Source organism: Typopeltis vanoorti, chromosome 18, assembly GCF_054136105.1.
Source record: "Typopeltis vanoorti isolate ZY-2024b chromosome 18, IOZ_Tvanoo_1.0, whole genome shotgun sequence".
Lineage (NCBI taxonomy): Eukaryota > Metazoa > Arthropoda > Arachnida > Uropygi > Thelyphonidae > Typopeltis > Typopeltis vanoorti.
Window position 1 is genome coordinate 22,186,894 of NC_143566.1, and position 20,261 is coordinate 22,207,154.

General features: G+C 35.3%; 2 protein-coding genes across 2 annotated transcripts in view; one reads left to right on the top strand and one right to left on the bottom strand.

Moving 5' to 3' along the window:
• Nucleotides 1–20,261, top strand: part of LOC150096537 (coiled-coil domain-containing protein 102A-like) — a 404,861-nt gene that overhangs the window by 20,779 nt on the left and 363,821 nt on the right. The gene's annotated exons all lie outside the window — the stretch shown is intronic.
• Nucleotides 16,130–20,261, bottom strand: part of LOC150096538 (uncharacterized) — a 59,550-nt gene continuing 55,418 nt past the window's right edge. Inside the window, exon 5 of the mRNA XM_090408331.1 lies at nucleotides 16,130–17,690. Within this exon, the coding sequence (XP_090264457.1) occupies nucleotides 16,866–17,690 (825 nt within the window). The 3' untranslated portion in view covers nucleotides 16,130–16,865. The remainder of the gene's footprint in view (nucleotides 17,691–20,261) is intronic.

A 20,261-nucleotide genomic window follows, 5' to 3' on the forward strand; every position in this document is an offset into this window, starting at 1 on the left:
CAACCATTTGAACGTTTAGACTATTTAGACTATAATAAATTTAGTTTAATCTTTTATCCAAGTGAGAGCAAACAAAGTTTGCGCCTGAAAGTATCTTCAGGACTGGGGTAAGGTAGTACAACACCTGGAAACTCGTTGCAAAGGTGGAGCAAGATAACGTCACTCCTATCTCATTATCTCCCATAATGCAAAACACATCTCCTTGCGGATATGTATAATGTTATGCATTAAGGGAAGGGCCACTACCCAGACTAGTTTCGACCTTTATTGAGGTCTCTTCAGTGGGAGCCAGGCCCAGAGTTGGAGATACCAGGCAGAAGCAATAGCAAGATCATCTTTACCTATAGGAGTTGCCAAAAGGTTTGCCACCTTTTTTTTTATTAAATTACTCTGGATTTAGAGATTCAGTCCTGAAGATATTTTCAGGCGCAGACTTTGTTTGCTCTCACTTGGATAAAGGATTAAACTAAATTTATTATGAACGTGCAATAATTTTGTAATTGGCTTGTGGTTGGTAAATGGGGTCTGTTTTTTTTTTTTTTTTTTTAACTTTCTCTTCGTTATTCCTTTCATTGGCATATCCAGATAGGGCAATCTAAAGCAGAAAAGAACTAAGCTAATGAACGCACGTAAAGAAAAATCGATTCTGTCACTATCGCGAGTCGAACTACGAGGATTTATAGAAGTTTGGTAAGTTTCTCGACATCTGCTAAGTACGGTTTTGTTTCCTCCAGACAAACTACACTTTTTCCACTAATCGCCTTAGGGATTACTCTACGAAGATCAATTAGTTGTTTTCTGTGGAGAGATTTTTGTTGTCTTTCTTCATCGAAAGGTTTCACTGTGCTTCAAGGAGGTTTTATTACTTATTTTCAGTTCTTCCTTATATTTAAATACAGTTGCGTCCCTTTTAACTGTGTATGTTTCACTCAACTTGAAAATCCATTCGGACTATTATTAGCACCCAGCTATTTGAATGGGACAACCGATGTCGTAACTTGAATTTCTTCCTACCCCTCAACAAACAAACAAACAAACAAACAAACAAAAAAAAACTATTACGCAACAAGCTATGACTGATAATGAGAATAGGTGAGCATGAACGAGTTTAGAACACTGCTTTTACATAAAGACCAGTATGTCAAATTTCTGGTTAAATTTTGTATTTTAAGGTTTGAAAGCAATATGTTGCTGAGGTTATAGCCTTTCGGCAATTTAGGAGAATGACTATGAACAAGGTGTTTAGATGCAGTTTTAGTTGCCTTCCTTGCCGTGCTATATCCTATGACTGTACCCTGTGTGTTCGCGGGTCCGGTTTGCCTGCTTGCGGGATGAAAAACTCCAAATAAACTGGTGGAAAAAACCCTGCTGTCCACACCCAAGACCGGCTAACTTGGCTATGGCTGAGGAAGATCCTACGGGAATCGAATCTAGGGCACTCCTTCCCCAGGCATATGGTTGCGAAGCACAAAGCCACTAGGCTCACCGCGCGGACAAATGCAATATATAAACTGCTTATATATAACATAGTTGGTTCAGTCAGCTGTGTAATTTCTGCTGACTAAACACCAAGATAAGTACTGCATACACACAGTAGAAGATCACTCCTGAATAATGAATATTATTATTCCTGATAATACCTCCAAGGAGTCCGAAGACTCATCGCGGGAGGACACCTACAACTGTCTCAACCACTACACCGAACCTCTACTACGAATCCTCTCCATCTACCGCCCACCTCCACCACCACCACAACTAGTATTTTTCGTCTGTAGATTGCGTGTGTTCTGAAGGGCCGATTTTTCTATATGCGGGATGAAAAAACCCGTGTTTCCGGGAGAAAAACCCTGCTGCCTCCGTATGAGATCGGCTAACTCACCTTCGATTGCAATCGTCCAGAAAAAGAATATGATACAGTTTTCTGGTATTGAGAAATAGCTTAAAGGTATCTTAACCCTAACGACGTCATTTACATCCTTAGATATTTAAAATCTAATTAAATTATTTCATCATTAATAAAAGGACTTTATCTCCCGGTTTGCAGAACTCATATGACTAGATTTTCGGCTTAGGGAACAGGTTCTGAAGTCTCGTTCTATTCTAATGAATAGTCTCATATGGAAGGGTTTTTTTTTGCTCTCGGGAATTCGCGCTTTTCATCACGTGAAACAGGCAAACCAATTAGAAAAAAGAACACCGGTATAATCCAATGGTCTCATAGTCAGAGTTGATCTCAATTCCAACAACTTATGAATGTAGTAAATCAATCAGCATCACTCTTATCCGAAGTTAATCGAATTTTTTTGCTCGTGCTCTTATATTACCGAATAGTTCGTTGATTAATATCGCATAGTTCGAATATCTCGCAAAAAAGTGTCTAAAATAATTGAAATATTGATTTTAAAAACTAAAACATTTACTGTTAAAAAGTTTTGAAACATTGTTATTTCTCAAAGAAATAATAATGCCATTCATCGTATCTAATTAATTTAGAGTTTTTTTTTTTTTTTTGTAGCAGGTATTACTACCGACCTCTACTATCTTAGTTTAATAAAACCATTAAATGAAGTGTTGCATCGGGCGAAAGGTATTTAATTGCTTTGGGATAGATTCTTTTTTTCAACGTAAACTCATTTTTGAAAGTTCATTCTAAAAGCAAAATTCTGCTTACTTTTGAAGTTTCTATAAGTGTATTTGTAACATATCACCTGTCTTTTCTCTCAAACAGTTAACTGCCTGACATCGGTGTTTTCCCATAAAAATAACACTTTTAAGTATAGTGACGAGTATCACCAATCCTCGCACTCTTTTCCCAATACTCAAATTCAAACTAAACCTTTTTTATTTTCGAATTCGAATCTCGTCTAGGACGCGAAGAACTTTTATCTTGACTGTTCAAGTGAAGTTGGGTTAGTCGGTTTCATACGGGAAATGGAAGGGTTTTCCGTTCCAGAAACTCGAGTGTTTCATCCCACAAAACAGGCAAACTGGACATAAGGACATGCGCCATTTACAGGCATAATACACTGGCGTTCAGCCTTAGTTGCTTCTGTCGTAAACAACAATTTATTTTCCGTAAGTACTTTATACCATTTTAAAGTATAAGAGTACTGCGGAATGAGAGTTTCATCTGTCCCCTCAAAAACTTTCACTGGCTCACTTCTACGTCGTCATCCTTCCTCCCCCTCTCCCCACTATTGGAGCGTTAAAGTAGCAGTAAAAATTCAGAAATTGGACAGTTTGAAAATAATTTGTGATTTATTTTAAAATTCATAAACATTGTGAAAATTCTTGAGATCTACCGAATAAAAATGGCCGCAATGATTAAATAGGATTTCAAAAATCTTAATTTTTTTTTTTTTTTCATTTAAAGAGTAAGGTGATTAAACTTGCTTTCGTCAGGTCGAAATCAAAAAACATACAGCCCCCCGCTCTCCTCGATAATTCGAAATGGCCTTATGTAATTCAAGTTCGCATAGCAAAGTGGCTATCAACCAAACAATAATCACCATTCGTATCGTTCGAAATATATTAATGCTGCTCCGCTCAATCAAGAATTGTAACGATTTATTAGAATATCTTGAATGTGCCTTACTAAATAGCTTCTGTTAATTACAATGCTTAATAGTTTTGTACAGGATAGGATACTCATACTCATATAAGTAAATAAAATTTAATTACTGTAGATAATATTTATTTGTCTGGTATTTCAAGTTATTCTACAATGCTATGACAGCAGCTGGAAAATAGGAGGTTGGGTAGGTAATTACTGAGCTGGCTTATTTTTTATTCTGTACAAAAAAGCATTGTAGTTGACAGAAGCCGTTTAGTATGACACATTAAAGATTAGATTCGCTTTAACACATACTGGCCACTAAATTATAAACTTTGCAGAAATCAGCGGTTTCCGTAGGCATTCCTCAATTCCCTCTGCATAATGTGGCAAGATATGGGTCGGGAACAGCCTTCATTAAATGCTTCGGCCAATTGCTGTACATAGGAAATTCTGTTTGTCCGTACAAGCCTTCTCGGATGACAGCGATCTCGTTCCTGACGACTGTCTTAGAGCCACAGTTACTCCTCTTAGACATGCAATCAGGGTTATTTTTCTACTGATTAAACACTTCGGATATCTCACCTTATTGAACTCCAAAGATCCTTTGTTTTTCCCATTGTGATCAACACTGTTGACGATTACTGACCAGCAGCATTATTAAATAATTGCCTAGAATACGTGGTGACGCACGTGCCCAAGTATTTTTCATATACGCTGCTTAAGTGATGTTTACGTACATTTGCATAAGGGTTTCTAATTCGGTGGTCAGTAATGCGTAGATTAACTTTTAGGATTCGCACATTATTAATTGTTTATTTATCGTCTGGCAAATGTACTACAATACGCAATAAAAAAAAAACGAACATGAATATAATATAAAAACTGCAACTCCATGTCTAAGTTTCTGATCGATTCTATTGCTGATGGTTCAGCTTGGAAAAAATCAGGCCAGTCACCTTGATAAACACGCATTCGGTGATGATGGGATGAATTGTTTGTTTAGGGCCACCGCAGTCATGAGGAGAAAGGCGTATTGTCTACTCGAATAACGAGTCTGCACATATTCCATGGTTCATATGAATCCTATTCAGGTTTACTCATGTGTTACTGGGAAGTTCAAGAACAAAAGATGTGTTTAGATAGTTTAAATGTGTTCAGAAGATGTGGTGTAGTTTATTTAACGGTTTTAATTCACATAACTGGAATGATAAGAAAATAATTAATACTTATTTACTGATATTATATTTCAGTAAATAAGTAAATAAACCTTAATTATTTTGTTATTTTTCTGTATTGTGAATTAAAATCGTTAAATAAATTATACATGAATTGCCAACGCCTAAGCCTTTCTACCCGTTTGAGTTATTAAAAGTATTTAAATTTAAGTATATTGTTTATATATTGTAATATTTAAAAGCAGTTCATGGAATGCTTTAATATTCGCCTTAACCATACAATATACAGGTATAATACGTATGTCACCGTACAACACATTTCCTACAACACAGATTCACAACCATACATGAGTGAGATTCTCATTAAAAAAAAAAAAAAACTTACATTCAACGTTGTCTAAGGCGACTTTGAATTTCCCGTTTACATTCAGCTGACTGACACTTAAGGAAAAATTGATGTTTTTGTGAAATTATATCCGATAACGCCTTTTATTCCTTTATAGGGAGTTGGCGAGGACTTTTAACCCTTATCTAGCTTTTAGAGACTGAGTGAGCAGTTCAATCTCCATCGCTGGCCAATCAGCGATTGCTGGCTCATGACTATCTATGATTATAAACGGCAACCGATGAAGAGAGACATGCAAACAAGTGCTATCATCTCTTGGTACCCAATCCTAACAAGATATGTTACTGTATGAAATAATGTGGATTCTACGGTCGATTTTCTTGCGTTTACAGAACGAAAAACCCCAGTTTCCAGGAGAAAAAACCCGCTTGCCAATGCCAGAAATCGACTAACTCGGGAACGGGTCGAAGAAAGGCTTAGAAAAAGTTCTTCCATTCGGCGACTAGACTTGAATAAGTCTGTCTTCGGGCGGCCTCGTACAGAGAATGCAAGCGCCACTTCCACTGAGCTACACGGGCCTTTATGGAATTATAAAACATCACGAATGACATGGCCTGCTTTATGGTATAAAACAGCATAGGTGATTCACAATATGATTCCGGGAGGGGAAACACATACATTATATGGAAATGTTGCAGCATTTCTCACAAAAGTTATCGATGGGCTGACTGTGTTGTGATGTAGAGTGATCATGGTTGTGCAAGAGTTCGGCTGTTTCACTATCTCAGGAACATTGACTCTAGACAAGCATGAGAAAGTTGGTTGATCAGCATTATTTTTTCTCATGCAGGAAAAAAAACCTATGTGGCGTTCTTTAATCTTAAGGGGGAACAGGCTATCATCTGTTTCCTCCGAAATTTCCAGATCTTATTCTTCACGGAGCCTATTCTGGAATATACTCAAGGAACGAGTGAGCTGTGACCCATTGTCTTATATTCATCTTAATGGCCCACACCAATGTATTTTGCATTCAAAACCATACGCTTCCATTCATGGATTTATCTGAAAAGGCCTCGATCTGAAAAGGCCTTGAGCGTGATGTAGCATATCCTGAATACATGTGTAGTAAGTTTTGTGTATTTCTTGTATTGAAGGCAATATAACATACTCAGAAATACGTACTCTTCATTTCCGTATATTTTTTCTCATCTAAACTGGATCGATATCTTTAATTTCCTAGAGAAAATTGCAGGTATATAATCAAATCTATGCATTGAAACAGAAAGTGCTTTTGCAAAATCTAGATTTGTGGATAGAAAATTTGACAGGTGTTTTACATACATATACACCGTAACAGTTGCCGTCATCTGTGTAACCGGATAAAGCTTTTCCTCCCTTGGTAAGTTTAATGATGACGCTTAAATATATATCATCAATCCATATGATCAGAATCAACTGAATCAAAACTTTATTTTTACAGTGTAGATTATCTCTATTTCTCTATTTTTACGATTCTAAATTATCATGGGTAACGAATAAAAATCCAAAAACGAGAATTCTATTTAAAAAAGACGAAAGATAGCTATGTGTGTGTGTGTGTGTACTTTTAATGCCACACCCTAGTATTCAGCGACTTTATACTGATATTTCGAGGTGGCATTCCTCATATCTCTCCTGGTCAGAAACGCTATAGGAAAATAGGTGCAATTCTGAACGGGTGCGAAATTATGGGTAGTTTGAAATCGTAGTCTGCTACAGTAAACATGTTTGTGGACAAGCTGGGCTCCTAAGAGAGCACTCCAAATAGCATATGATGTGGCCAGATAGTAATAGAATGCTACATCATTACTGAAAGTAAATGTGATGCGTTTACATTTTCTAGTGAAAAGTACGCATTTGTGTATGGTTTGCAAGAGTGCGACTGCTGCTACTGTTAACAACGACGAGTTTACTACCAGTAATCTCCATGAGGACGTCGTGTATTTAAATTATCCTTACCAAATTATCCTTGTCGTCCCTTTGCGAATCATCTAATATTACGAAATGTGAATGAAAAGGAACATGCATTCAAATGGCACAGCGCAGTTTGCTTGTTATTATCAAAAATATTTCCTTCTCCATCTATATTTCGCGAAAGTCAGCCATGTTATACAGTGAAGATGTTTTCTTCTTCCAGCAAATTCAGCATATTGAACTTAAGATGCTGGAATTCTGCTGTTCGTTTGATGCAAATACACAATTTGCATTTGTGTGGGTTCCTCCAAATATAGACATGCGATTGAGAAAGATAAATTATTTTTGATATTTTAATTGCTTCAATATTTTTTATTTATTTTTGGTAAATAAAATATCACTACATTGTACTTATAAACGTATCTCCATATTTATATAACGCACAAATAATATTTATTGCAATTACACCATTGAGTATAATAATCAAGCATAATTATGGAAGTATCATTATAATTATTCTAGTATAAGTACAATTAATAAGGTATAATTATAAGCACAGTCAAGTATAATTGGTCGATGTCTTTAATAAGATACCAAATAATTATACTCGAATTTATGTATAAATGTAATATATTCTATACATGTGTGCATGGAAAATATATCCTCAAGTCTTTGAAGTCTTTGTTTGAAAATGGATTTGTTTATAGTTCGCCCACCATTTGTAGATCCCTCCTTGGCATTTTGCCAAGAATAGTCGATTCATGCTGAAGGGGAGAAAGAAATGAAGGATGTACGAATTGGTCGCCAACATGCGAAATCACGTGCTTTCTTGTCTGTCGCTGTACTAGTACTAGCTTGATTTTTGTTGTCGCTTTTTTTGCGTTATTTTTTTATTATTAATTTGTATGATGGATCCAGTACAGTCAACAAATTCTGTTGTTAAACGTTTCCGCAGCTCTTGCAAAAGAATATTGAATAATGTGCTGACATTCTGCGAAAAAAGAATCGTCAGAAGGCCATCTCCTTGTTCCCCTTCCTCAAGTCATAAAACGTGTAAGTGCAATTGCGGGCGTATCGGGGTCGACTGTTAAAAGAATTCGTAGGGAATCAAAAGGTGAAGGTAAGCCAAAATTTAAATCTCCTAAAAAAAGCGCCAGAGTAAAGAAAACCATCGAAACCGTAGCTTTGAATGATTTTATGTACACGTTATAAGAAGAGCTATTCACGAATTTTACGTGGTCGAGAAAAGAGTGCCAACTGTTCCGAAATTGATTCCTGTGCTTAAAGAAAAAATTAATTTTTTTTGGAAAAGAGAAACTTTAAGGAAAATAGTTCATGAAATCGGATTTTGTTTTAAAAAGTCCCAGAATAAAAGGAAACTTATCATGGAGCGAAGTGACATTGTTTTATCTAGAACGGAGTATTTGAGAGCAATAAGACGTTTCAGGGAGGAGAAAAGACCGATTGTGTATCTAGATGAAACTTGGATTGATAGTAATTTAACTTATGGAAAATGTTGGCAGTCTAAAGAAGAATGTGGAGTGCTACAAACCGGAAATTCCTCGCGGCGCATAATAATTTTGTGTGCGGGTGGAGAAATGGGTTTTTTACCGAATTCAAACTTATTATACAAAGCCAATTCAACTATTGGAGATTACCATGAGCAAATGAATTCTACGATCTTCGAAAAGTGGGCAGAAGAAAAACTGATTCCAAACTTTCCTAAAAATGCTATTGTTATAATTGATAACGCTTCATATCACTCTATTCGATTAAACAAAGTTCCAAATTGGTCTAATAAGAACCAAGGTCTTATGGATTGGCTCTCTGCAAATAACATTTCTCATTCCCTAGATATGCGAAAAATTGAATTGCTTAATTTGGTCAAAAGAAACTCGCCCACAACTAAACTATTTAAATTCGATACGATGCTCAAAGAGCATGGATTTCTAGCTTTGAGGCTACCAAAGCTAGAAAACCATGCTCAAGAAAGTATTACAGCTCAAAACTGGGGAAAATATTGCTCTCATGTCACCTCATTGGAAAATATATATTGGGACAGAGACGGAATTATCGAAAAATTATACGAACCTTTGGTGATCAGTTTAAGTGAAAGTGATGGCGATTCGGACACCGATTGAGATGACTCTGAAGATTAAAAGAATTTCACAGTGGTATTTTTTCCAACATTTTTTTTGCATGGGTTTGTTAAAAGAGTCACAACAAGTCATAAATAATTAATCAGTTTAGGGCATTAAAGTGTCTCAGTTCTCTCAACTGTAAGTTTAGAATAGCTAAGTTCATTTGAAATAATGTCTGTTTTTCTGTATAATTATTTTTATTTTATAGAAAACTTTCTTAAAAATAAACTTAGTTACATTTTTGTTTTATGCTATATCTTTTTTAATTTTGTTAAGACTCTACGTACATTTTTCCACCTGTTATATAAGCAAAATAGTTACACTTTAAAAACAGCAATGTTCGTAAAAGAAAAGCTAAATTTTCCGACCTGTAATAATAAATAAACTCATCCCAGAAGACTGACTTATTACCCTATTATCGGAATGGATTCTCCTTTTTCTGACATGCGCAGTGTCGAGGGACCTCTAAATAGGTGGGCGAACTATAATAATATTACTAACTTTGAGCTAAAAAAAAAGGGATGCATCTGTAGATTAGTTTTTAGACTGTGGAAATGTTAGGAAGTTCTTTGATGTACAGAGTAAAGAAAGCTTATATACAGTACTTATTATTTGTAACCTAGAGTTATGTTCTTTTGGAATGTGAAGGTGTGAGCCATACACATAGTAATTATGGCAACATTTGTGTAATAATTTGGTCATGTGGTCTCCAAATTTTGGAGTGTTTTCTTTTCTTCCTGGACCCCCCATATGTGGAGGGCCCTTACATTAAGCCATTCTGTGACGAACATCCCCCGTAATCAGCAATACTAGAAATTCCTTTACCGGATTTTGGCAGTCCATACGAATCCAGAAAAAGTAATTACCAGCATCGTTTTTCTGTATAGAGTGTCATTATGGCAAGCTGAGATAATATTCTTGATGTATTTTTGAAAATTAAATGACTGAGCCCTTTTCTTATGGGATTGAGTCGGGACGTATTGTGTTGTCAACATGTCAATGCATTTCACTCGGAGTGTCACGCAGTACTGTATAATGAGCAATTCCTTGATTAAAATATTGACAGTGGTGGGTCGCATAATAGACTGCTGCTGTCATGGGATGCTCCAAGATGCATTAATAACCTCACATTTCTAAACGATACAGTTTCCAGTGCCGAACAAGATAGGATATGTTAGAAATTTTAATGATACACTTCTAACAATTTAGGACATTACTTAAGTATCCTGAAGTGCAAGAATTATCTTATGTTAGAGTTAGAATATGGATTTGCATCTAAGCTGATGGCTGCTAATTTAAATAAAACCGAATTGTACAAATCCTTTCCCCAATTAATATGTTTGAAGTAAATTTTTATTATTATTTTTACGTGACACCTCCAGGGAGTCCAAAGACTCATCGAAGGAGGGCACCAACTCTATGACTCTCTGTCTCCAATAACTACACCACCACCACTAGCATTTCCACAGACAATCACAAACATCCATGCTCATGGCGGGATTCGAACCCGCAGCGTTTTGGCTGGAGAACGGATACGCTGACCACTCGACCAATCAGGCCGGCTATAAATCTACAACGGTTACAGTTGTAGACTTATATCTACAACTGTAACCGTCGAGAATCGGACCTCTGTGATATCCTTTATAACTGGGAATGACCTCGGGGAATAAACGTTTGAAGACATAAGCCACAAGACAACTCTGTATAATAAACATTACGATTAAATATGATTTATAAAGTAATTGAAACTAATCATGTGAAGTGGTTTGCTCTTGCGTGTAAATTACATTCTACAGTTGGCTTTAATTAGCACTTGAAATAAAACCAGACACAGCTGCCTATCAGCCGCCCTTGCTGGATAAAATATTCAGCCAAAATATGTCTATCTTATGCAGTCGATTCATTCATGGTTGACTTTTAAATAAATCGCCCACACTCTCTTTATTTTCTCCTTTTCTTTTTATATTTAACAATCTACTCGCTATATTGCTTACAACTACAATAGTTTTTTTTGTATCTTTATCTTTTGACATGTTCATTCGTCAACATTTGTGTGTGGTGTTACACATGCGCAATACCATAAGTAATCGTGTGATTATAATGTAATAAAATATTTTGGATTTTATCTTGCTTTTTGGTGTATTTTTTGTATTATTTCCACATGCAATAAATATGCATATAAATAAGATATCATGTCACTTATATGTTAACGTCAAAGCGCATTGGAATCACTTATACAGTTAACGTCAAAGCGCATTGGAATTATGGGACATAATATATCTATTTTTTATCTGATTTTTTTTTATTTTTAAAAAACTGTTCTGGTATTATCAAAGATTAAAAAAAAAGATCTAAAATAAAGAGTCAAAAGGCTTCATTTTGGCGATGCAAAATTATAAAAATCGAGTGGATATTAAATCTAGGATTATTTCAAAGCTGAATGCAGAAGCTTTGAAAGTTTCGTTACGAAATTTGACCAGAGAGCTTACGGGAATATACTCACTGGCATTTACGAGTTGCCCTAGCGTGGACCTTATAGAAAACATGATAGCTTGCCCAGGCGTCCACATATCCGCTTTCTATTGGTCTATTTTGATAAGGTTTCATTGGCCTGACAGCTGTTTCTAACTGGTTGGAAACCTCAGAGACCAGGCAGTTATTTAAGTAAAGCCCTCTCTAAAAATTAGGTGATCTCCCGGACCACTCCCTACGAGTGACCGAAAGATCGTCCAACTCAGCGTTGGTTCCACTCAGTGACAGGCTCACCTTACCACTGAGCAGAACCGCTCATATTCTAGGGAAAAGCATCCATCGACAAAGCACCACACTGGCCACGCCATAAAACACTTTCCCCGGAGACTCAAATTGTTCTCCAAGGCAAACCCCCCAAAATCTTAAGCCCCCTCCCCTCACCGGGAGCTAGACTCGGAAGAAACCTGAAACCTTAAGAGAACAAAAACTCTCGTTCAGTACTAAGGAACTCGAAGTGTCGGAGAGGTGTATTTTTCTTAAGCGAACTCTCGGTCGGTGCTCGGTGCTTAAAGTATTCACTGAAATAAAGAGCCAAAAGGCTTCATTTCGGTGATGCAAAATTATATAAATTAAGTGGATATTAAATTCATCATTATTTCAAAGCCAAATGCAGAAAATATGAAAGTTTCGTACGAAATTTGACCAGAGAGCTTACGGGAATAACTGAACGAGAGTTTTTGCTCTCTTAAGGTTTCTTCTGGAATTTGGCTCCCGGTGAGGGGGGGGGGGGCTTAATATTTCAATGGAAGGGTTGCCTTGAGAAGCAATTTGAGTCTCCAGGGAAAGCTTTTTCCAGCATTGCCATGTGGGGCATTGTCGGTGGATACTTTTCTCTGGAATATGAGCGGTTCTGCTCAGTGGTAGGGCGAGCCTGTCGCTGACTAGAATCAACGCTGATTTGGACGGTCCTTCACTCACTAGTCGTCCGAGGGATCACCTAATTTTTAGAGAGGGCTTTACTTAAGTATCTGCCTGGTCTCTGAGGAGAACCAACCAGTTCGAAACAGCTGTCAGGCCAGTGAAACCTTATCAAATGGACCAATAGAAGGCGAATATATGGTCGCTTGGGCAAGTGATCATGTTTTATATAAGGTCCACGCTAGGGTAACTCGTAGATGCCGACGAGTGTATTCCTGTAAGCTCTCTGTTCAAATTTCGTACGAAACTTTCATAATTTCTGCATTCGGCTTTGAAATAATGCTGGATTTAATATCCACTCGATTTAGAGAATAGATATGTTTGACTGGTAGTATGGAGCAAAGTGGATTTGGGTAATATACCTATATACCTATAGTGGTCTCTTACAATGAGGCGAGGGATTTCATGGAGATACCATGTAATAATAATAACAATAAAATAAAACCTTCCACAATATCATTTTATATTAAAAAAATCAACCTTGTCGATCCTCTGGACGTAATTAAATTAAAATGCACATAGAAGATAAAATAAGCAAACAAAACAAAATTGAATAAGAACCGAGTGTAAGAATGTACTTCAGAGCTTGCTCATACTTACAAAGATCAACGCGCCCCATAGCGTTCATTGCCTAGAGTACTGTGTTTATTTACAAAAACATGAGAATTATTTGCCCGTTCAAATCGTGGATAATCTGGAATCCATTATATAAAATAAGTACATATAGCAGTGGTGTTCAATCCGTCGATTGCGATCGACCGGTCGATCGCGGAGCGATTTTTGGTCGGTCTCTTGTGTATTCCTCCTTACTTACAAATTTAATTAAAACTGAAAACATAATATTTTATTTATCATTATTTTGTATTATTTTTAATTCGCTTTAAGTGTATTGCTATTGTTTATTTATTTTTCGTTAAAATTGTCAAATCAGTAATTTTCTTATAAGTCCGGGTAAATGAATTAATTTGGATCAGTGGAAATCAAAGAGCGAGCCCAATGAATACGATTATAAGCAAAGTGCAAAAACTCGATTGTAGCTTAAATATTCCAAAGCACATTACATCGATTTTTTTACTTAGGTTAAGTCCCGTGTGAATATTGTAAAAAAATACACTTCGTTTGTCTCGGTATAGTTTGTATTAGATGTTTTTGTAAATAACTCTTTTGAAGCTAACTGTATATACTGCTTTAATAAGAATATGTTAGAGTGTTAAAAACAAAGGCAATGTTTTTGTCGCCGAAGCTGTACATGGCGGCATTAGAAAGATTGCTATTGAAACTTGTATGAGAAAGGCTTGCAGGCCCTAAGTGTAAACATCTCCGAAGTCAGTCAGAAAGAGTTCAAACAGCTGTCCGATGGCCGGCAACTTACAATCAAAAGAAAGCGGAGGAGAACAAAAGGCGTGCCGAACTTGAAACTTAAGATGGAAGACTCATACCGATTCTTTGAGGGTTGCCAAACTTCATGCGAGGTCTCAGAGGAGGCCTAATAAAAAGGGACTGAAGCAAGCAGATGGGGGTACCGGTTCCAGAATTGCTGTCAGAGAGGAGGTCGCCCGGTCCAGAGTCGCCGTCAGAGAGACTGCCCGGATCCACGTTGCTTGAGAGAGGAGCCCGCTTCCAGAAAGGAGCTTCTCGGTTCGAAACGTCGCTAGAGAAAGACTACTTCTAGGCCACAGACTAGGTTTCAAATTGCCGAAAGGAGGAGTCCCAATTGCCGGAGAAAAGTTTCCAGGCGAGGTTAATGTCAGACATTCACCAGTGTGTTGCGTTTTCATTACAATTTGATGAATCAAACGACTTCACTGATATTACTCAGTTAATGGTATTTATTCCCATGGTATTTCAAGATTATTCAAGTAAAGAACTTTTGAAAATTATACCATTATTGGGAAGGACTAAGGGAGAAGACATTTTTTTGGCATTTGATGAATTTGTGAAACAACATAAACTTTCGCTTTTAAACTTGTGTCTATTACTACTGATGGTGCTCCTGCAATGATAGGTAATAAATCACGCTTCATTTCATTATGTAAAAACGAAGACAAATATCCAGATTTTTTAACGTACCACTGTATTATTCACCAACAAGTACTGTGTAGTAAAAGATTAAACACAAAAGATGTTTTGGATATTACATTTAAAATTGTAAATTCTGTTCGAGGAAAAGCCCTGCTATTTAAATTACAGGCAGATGATGATAGGGAACTTCTGTTGTACAATAATGTTCGCTGGCTCAGCCGAAGTCAATTTTTAGAAAGATTTCTTGTATTAATTAACGATATAAAATTTTTTCTTGATGAAAAAGAAGATATTTATCCACAATTGAGTGATAAAAGATGGTTGTTACACTTATCATTTTTAGTAGATTTCTGTACGAAATTAAGCAATTTAAATTTAGAGTTACAAGGTGGAGATAAAAATTGAATTGACATGTTAAGTTCAATAAAAACTTTCCAACAGTTCTTACTTTTATTAAAGAAAAATATAAATGCCCGCGAATTTAGACATCTCCCATATTTATTAAATTTTTGAACAAAATCAAGAAATGCTTCGCTATGATTTAAAAGAATTTATTCGTGAAATAGAATTAGTTGAGGAAGAAATAAATCCAAGATATAAAGATTTCAATAAAACTGAAATGATTGTATCTTTTATCAATAATCCATTTTAAGAAAACTTGAACATCACAGAAATTTCAAATAAAATTAGTGGGCTGTTTGATATAAACCAAGCTGAAGTAGAACTAGAGATAATAAACATTCAGAATAGTTTACATTTAAAATCAATAAACAATGACGTTATTTGGAGGTATGCACATGAAAAATTCCCAATATTAACTGATATTGCGCAAAAAATTCTGTCGTGTTTCGGATCGACATACTTGTCAGAATCCGCTTTTTCAAATATGACCGTCATAAAAAATCAATTAAGAAACCAAATTACAAATGATCATTTGGAAGATTGTCTGCGATTGGCCACTTCTTCATATCAACTTGACTATGAAAATATTGCGAGGTCCAGACAATGCCAAATTTCACATTAACTTTTTTGTTGTTGTTGTTGTTGTTTTGCTGTTTTCAATTTGTTGTTTTCTCTAACTTTGGTTTTCCGAAATAGAGAAATAAATATTTTATTTCAATATATTTGTTTTATTTTGTTGTATTAAAATAATTAAAAGTGATAAATAAATTTTTAAATACACAAATAAAGTTTTTAGTGGTGTATTTTTTTTAGTTGTTTATTTGTGCGTAATCAGATATCAGGTTGGGGGAACGTGATCTATATAAGAAAGTAGATCGCCGAATAACTTATATATAAGAGAGTAGATCGCCGAATAACTTATAGAAAAGTAGCTCGCTTAGTAAAAAAAGGTTGAACACCACTGACATATAGTATTTTTATCGTGACTTTGCATCACTGCACACGCAAGCTGTTTGTGAAGTTAGTTTAAGCCAGTTTTGTTTAATTCTTCGAGATCAAATGTAAAAATAGACCATTCGTAGGATATGATTTATTCTATGGTTATTCTTTAATTTTCCAAGGCAAATTTAATTACACTTTTAAGCCCTGCATCAAACTATTCATAGTGTAAAACAAATCTGAGAATTCGTGAGCAGTAAAATCATTAATTATATTTGATTTCTATAACAAAATCACAAGAATAACAGCGTATTTAATTTAACGTTCGTTGATATTGTGAAAACTGTCACCCAAATTACACCTTACTTAATAACGATAGTGTATATGCATGATTCTGTAATTCGTCACTTTCTTGATCAGTTTGCGAATTTGTAATCTAAGTTAACAAATTATGTTATGACATTTATCAACAGTGGCTTCATTCAAAGTTCCTTATGTCCATTCCCAAAATGACAACTGTTTTCTTTCCAGATTTTTAAAGAATAACAATCCCATAGCGTAAAATTTCCTTATCTGGTTTTTACACTATTGGTTCATATTTGAAAGGAATTAGAACCATCAGCTTTTCGATGGTAAATGAAGTAGGTGTTTGTTATGCTTTAGTGTGAAGCATACAAAGAACACTTCTGAAGTCAAGAGTTGAAATAAGGCACCGTAAATATCACCGTAAATGTACTCTGAAAATGCTGGTTAAGTGTTAGTTTATATCACAATAATTTAAAGAGTTTTTTTTTTTTTCATTGTTTAACAAAATTTCCGCTTCATAGAATCAAACCATGGTGAAAAATGTACTGAAGGTATTTTGTGCAGTAGCGGTCCACCTACGATAGTTTTTTGTGAGGTGTAGTGTCTTCAATGGGCCTAAATTCTGGTGCAGCAGTTGTGCTGTGTTGAGAACTTTCTAAAGCCTGGTGCCGTTGAGTGTCTGAAGCTCCATGTTGAGAACTATTCAAGCTTCGATTTTGAAGACTTTGTAAGGCTCGATGTTGAAGAGTATGTAAAACTCGATATTGAGGAGTACGTAAGGCTTGATGTTGAGGACTCTGTAAAGCCTGATATTGAGAATTCTGTAAAGCCTGATGTTGAGCATTCTGTAAAGCTTGTTGTCGCGGACTCTGTAAGGCTTGTTGTTGAGCATTCTGTAAAGCTTGTTGTCGCGGACTCTGTAAGGCTTGTTGTTGAGGTTGACTCTGTAAGGATTGATGTTGAGGACTCTGTAAGGCTTGTTGTTGAGGTTGACTCTGTAAGGATTGATGTTGAGGACTCTGTAAGGCTTGATGTCGTGGACTTTGTAAGGCTTGATGTCGTGGACTTTGTAAGGCTTCATGTTGCGGACTCTGTAAGGTTCGATGTTGAGGATTCTGCAAGGTTCGATGTTGAGGACTCTCTAGAGCACGGTGCCTTGGACTCTCTGAAATACGGTGCCGTGGACTGTCAACTGACCGGTGTAATGGACTGTTTAATGTCCGATGTCGTGGACTGTTTATGGCTCGGTGTCGAGGACTAGATGAGGGACTCCTCAGAAGAGGGCGCCTTGGCTCAACTGGTCGTTCTATTGATTGGTATGACACCATCAGCTTTTTACATTGAATTTCATCCTCTTCTTTCTCCTTGTCTGGATATTTTTTATTTATTCGTCGCCTTTCCTAAAGAAAAAAAAAACGTTAATTTCTAAAAGTTAGGTTTAAAACGCTTTTGCCTACTCCCTGTGGGATATTAAAAAAAAGGCTTTAGCGTTAGCAGACGTCAATGAATTACTAATTTACTGATTTTCTTACAATGACATTCCTGTTCAAAAATATGAAAGTACTCATATTTTTACTTTTGAGAGAAACTTGTGACATGAAATTAAGAATTATCTACACGTTAGCACAAGAAAAGTATATTTAATCTTCTGACAGTATATTAAATATACTTATCTTGTGCTAACGTAGATAATTCTTAAAGTACTCATATATTACTGATATCCAGCAAATAATATGAGTGGACCTCAACTGTTAAGCAACAGGTATTGAACAGAATTTTAAAATATCTTATAATGCAACTGAAAGGATTGCTAATGATTTTGTAATTAATAATTTATGTCAATGAATTACTAATTTACTGATTTTCTTACAATGACATTCCTGTTCAAAAATATGAAAGTACTCATATTTTTACTTTTGAGAGAAACTTGTGACATGAAATTAAGAATTATCTACACGTTAGCACAAGAAAAGTATATTTAATCTTCTGACAGTATATTAAATATACTTATCTTGTGCTAACGTAGATAATTCTTAAAGTACTCATATATTACTGATATCCAGCAAATAATATGAGTGGACCTCAACTGTTAAGCAACAGGTATTGAACAGAATTTTAAAATATCTTATAATGCAACTGAAAGGATTGCTAATGATTTTGTAATTAATAATTTCAGTGCTTCGTGTATACAAAATAAAAAATAATAATAATGTTTCAATTTCATCATTATTGTAGTTATTAATCCATGTTGTAAAATTACTATATGAAAATAATGTTCTTCTAATATATATATATATATATATATATATATATATATTAGGGTTACCAAGTAATTTTATAAACTTGGTTATTTTACTCCAAATCCCAAGTAAGCAAACAGTTAAGTACAGTTAAGTTTGCGCCTGAACGTAGTTCAAGTCTAAAGGTGGTACAACACCAGGGCAACTCATAAAAACAATAAAAACACCTTGTAGCAACTTGTATAGGTAAAGTTGATAAGGCTCTGTATTACTAAAACCTTGGTATTTAGGGTCTAGCTACTCACTGAGGAGACCTCAAAAAAGGTTGAAACCGGTCTGGGTAGTGACCTCACCCATAATGTATTGCAGTATACATCTCTTAGTGAGATGTACTTTACATTATGGAAAATACTAAGAATAGTGATCAGAGCTTTACCCACCTTTACAATGAGTTACCCTGGTGTTGCACCACCTTTAGACTTGAACTACGTTCAGGCGCAAACTTAATTGTTTGCTTACTTGGGATTAGGAGTAAAATAAACATGTTTATAAAAGTCATCACAAGTCGTTCGCATACTTGACCTTCACCTAACTAAACACATTAGTAATGTAGATAAGCTTAAATTTATTTTATAGTTTGTTTCTATAAAGAAACTTACTCGATCAAAAATATTTCGTAATAATTTATTGAAATTAAAAACTACGACTTCCGTGTTATTTTTTAGTTTATAATTTTAAAAAGATATAAGAATTTGAAATTCTAACACTATCACATTAAAGTTGGATAAATTCAGAAAAGAATGATACCAAACATATATATGTAGGATTTAAAATAGGCCCGATTTATAACGTGACATGAAAAACGTTTCAAATTTCGGCTTATCTTTTTTGAATGGATATTTATACACGTGAACAAGTTTTCGGAGATGATTGCTGTTAATGGATCAGTTTGTTTTTTTTTATTCCTGATTTATCCACTTTCGGGGGTGAGTTTTGAATGTTTTTTCCCTTAAAAAAAGCGGTGAAAGAATATGCAAGTAATTTATTTATCTATTTCATGTAGATAAGTATTTTATTCATCTACTCGTAGTAAAATTTTAAAACATTTCTGAACTAAAGAGTTTTATAAATACTTTCGAATATAATAACTGTAATTATAAGAAGAATCCGATTTTGTAATTTTATAATTTAAAAAAATATGCTGATATTTCTGGAATGGGTTTGATTTTTAATGTAAAGTTCCTCATTTCGCGGTGTTGTTTTTATATGTACATTTACACAAAGATTCGCTTTGCACTGAACTTGCACATTATCACATCTCCCTTGATACTACACCATGATACCAGACATTCGATGGTGAAAAATTCAAATAATTCTTAGACTAATTGAACATTATCTAAAATTATCTAGCAGTTCTTTTAACTGTCAAATACGAAACTTGAAGCCTTTAGAAATTGGGACATCGTTATGTATCATATCAGGAAAGGTCGAACGTCTTCTAAGCTTCCCTGAATGGTAGAGTTTCATCACGTAGTGTAATGCTGCTACTTTGTTCATGCTGAATTTTTCTGGAAGAATTACTACGGGACAGGAATGAAAATAATAACTTAATAACTATGTTAAATATTTAGTTACATACCGACGTTTCGCCAGAAACAGAAAATGGACAGTCACGTGCATAAAACTGGTGGCAAAAGTTCCACTCGTCCTCGTGCATATCTTCTATTGTTA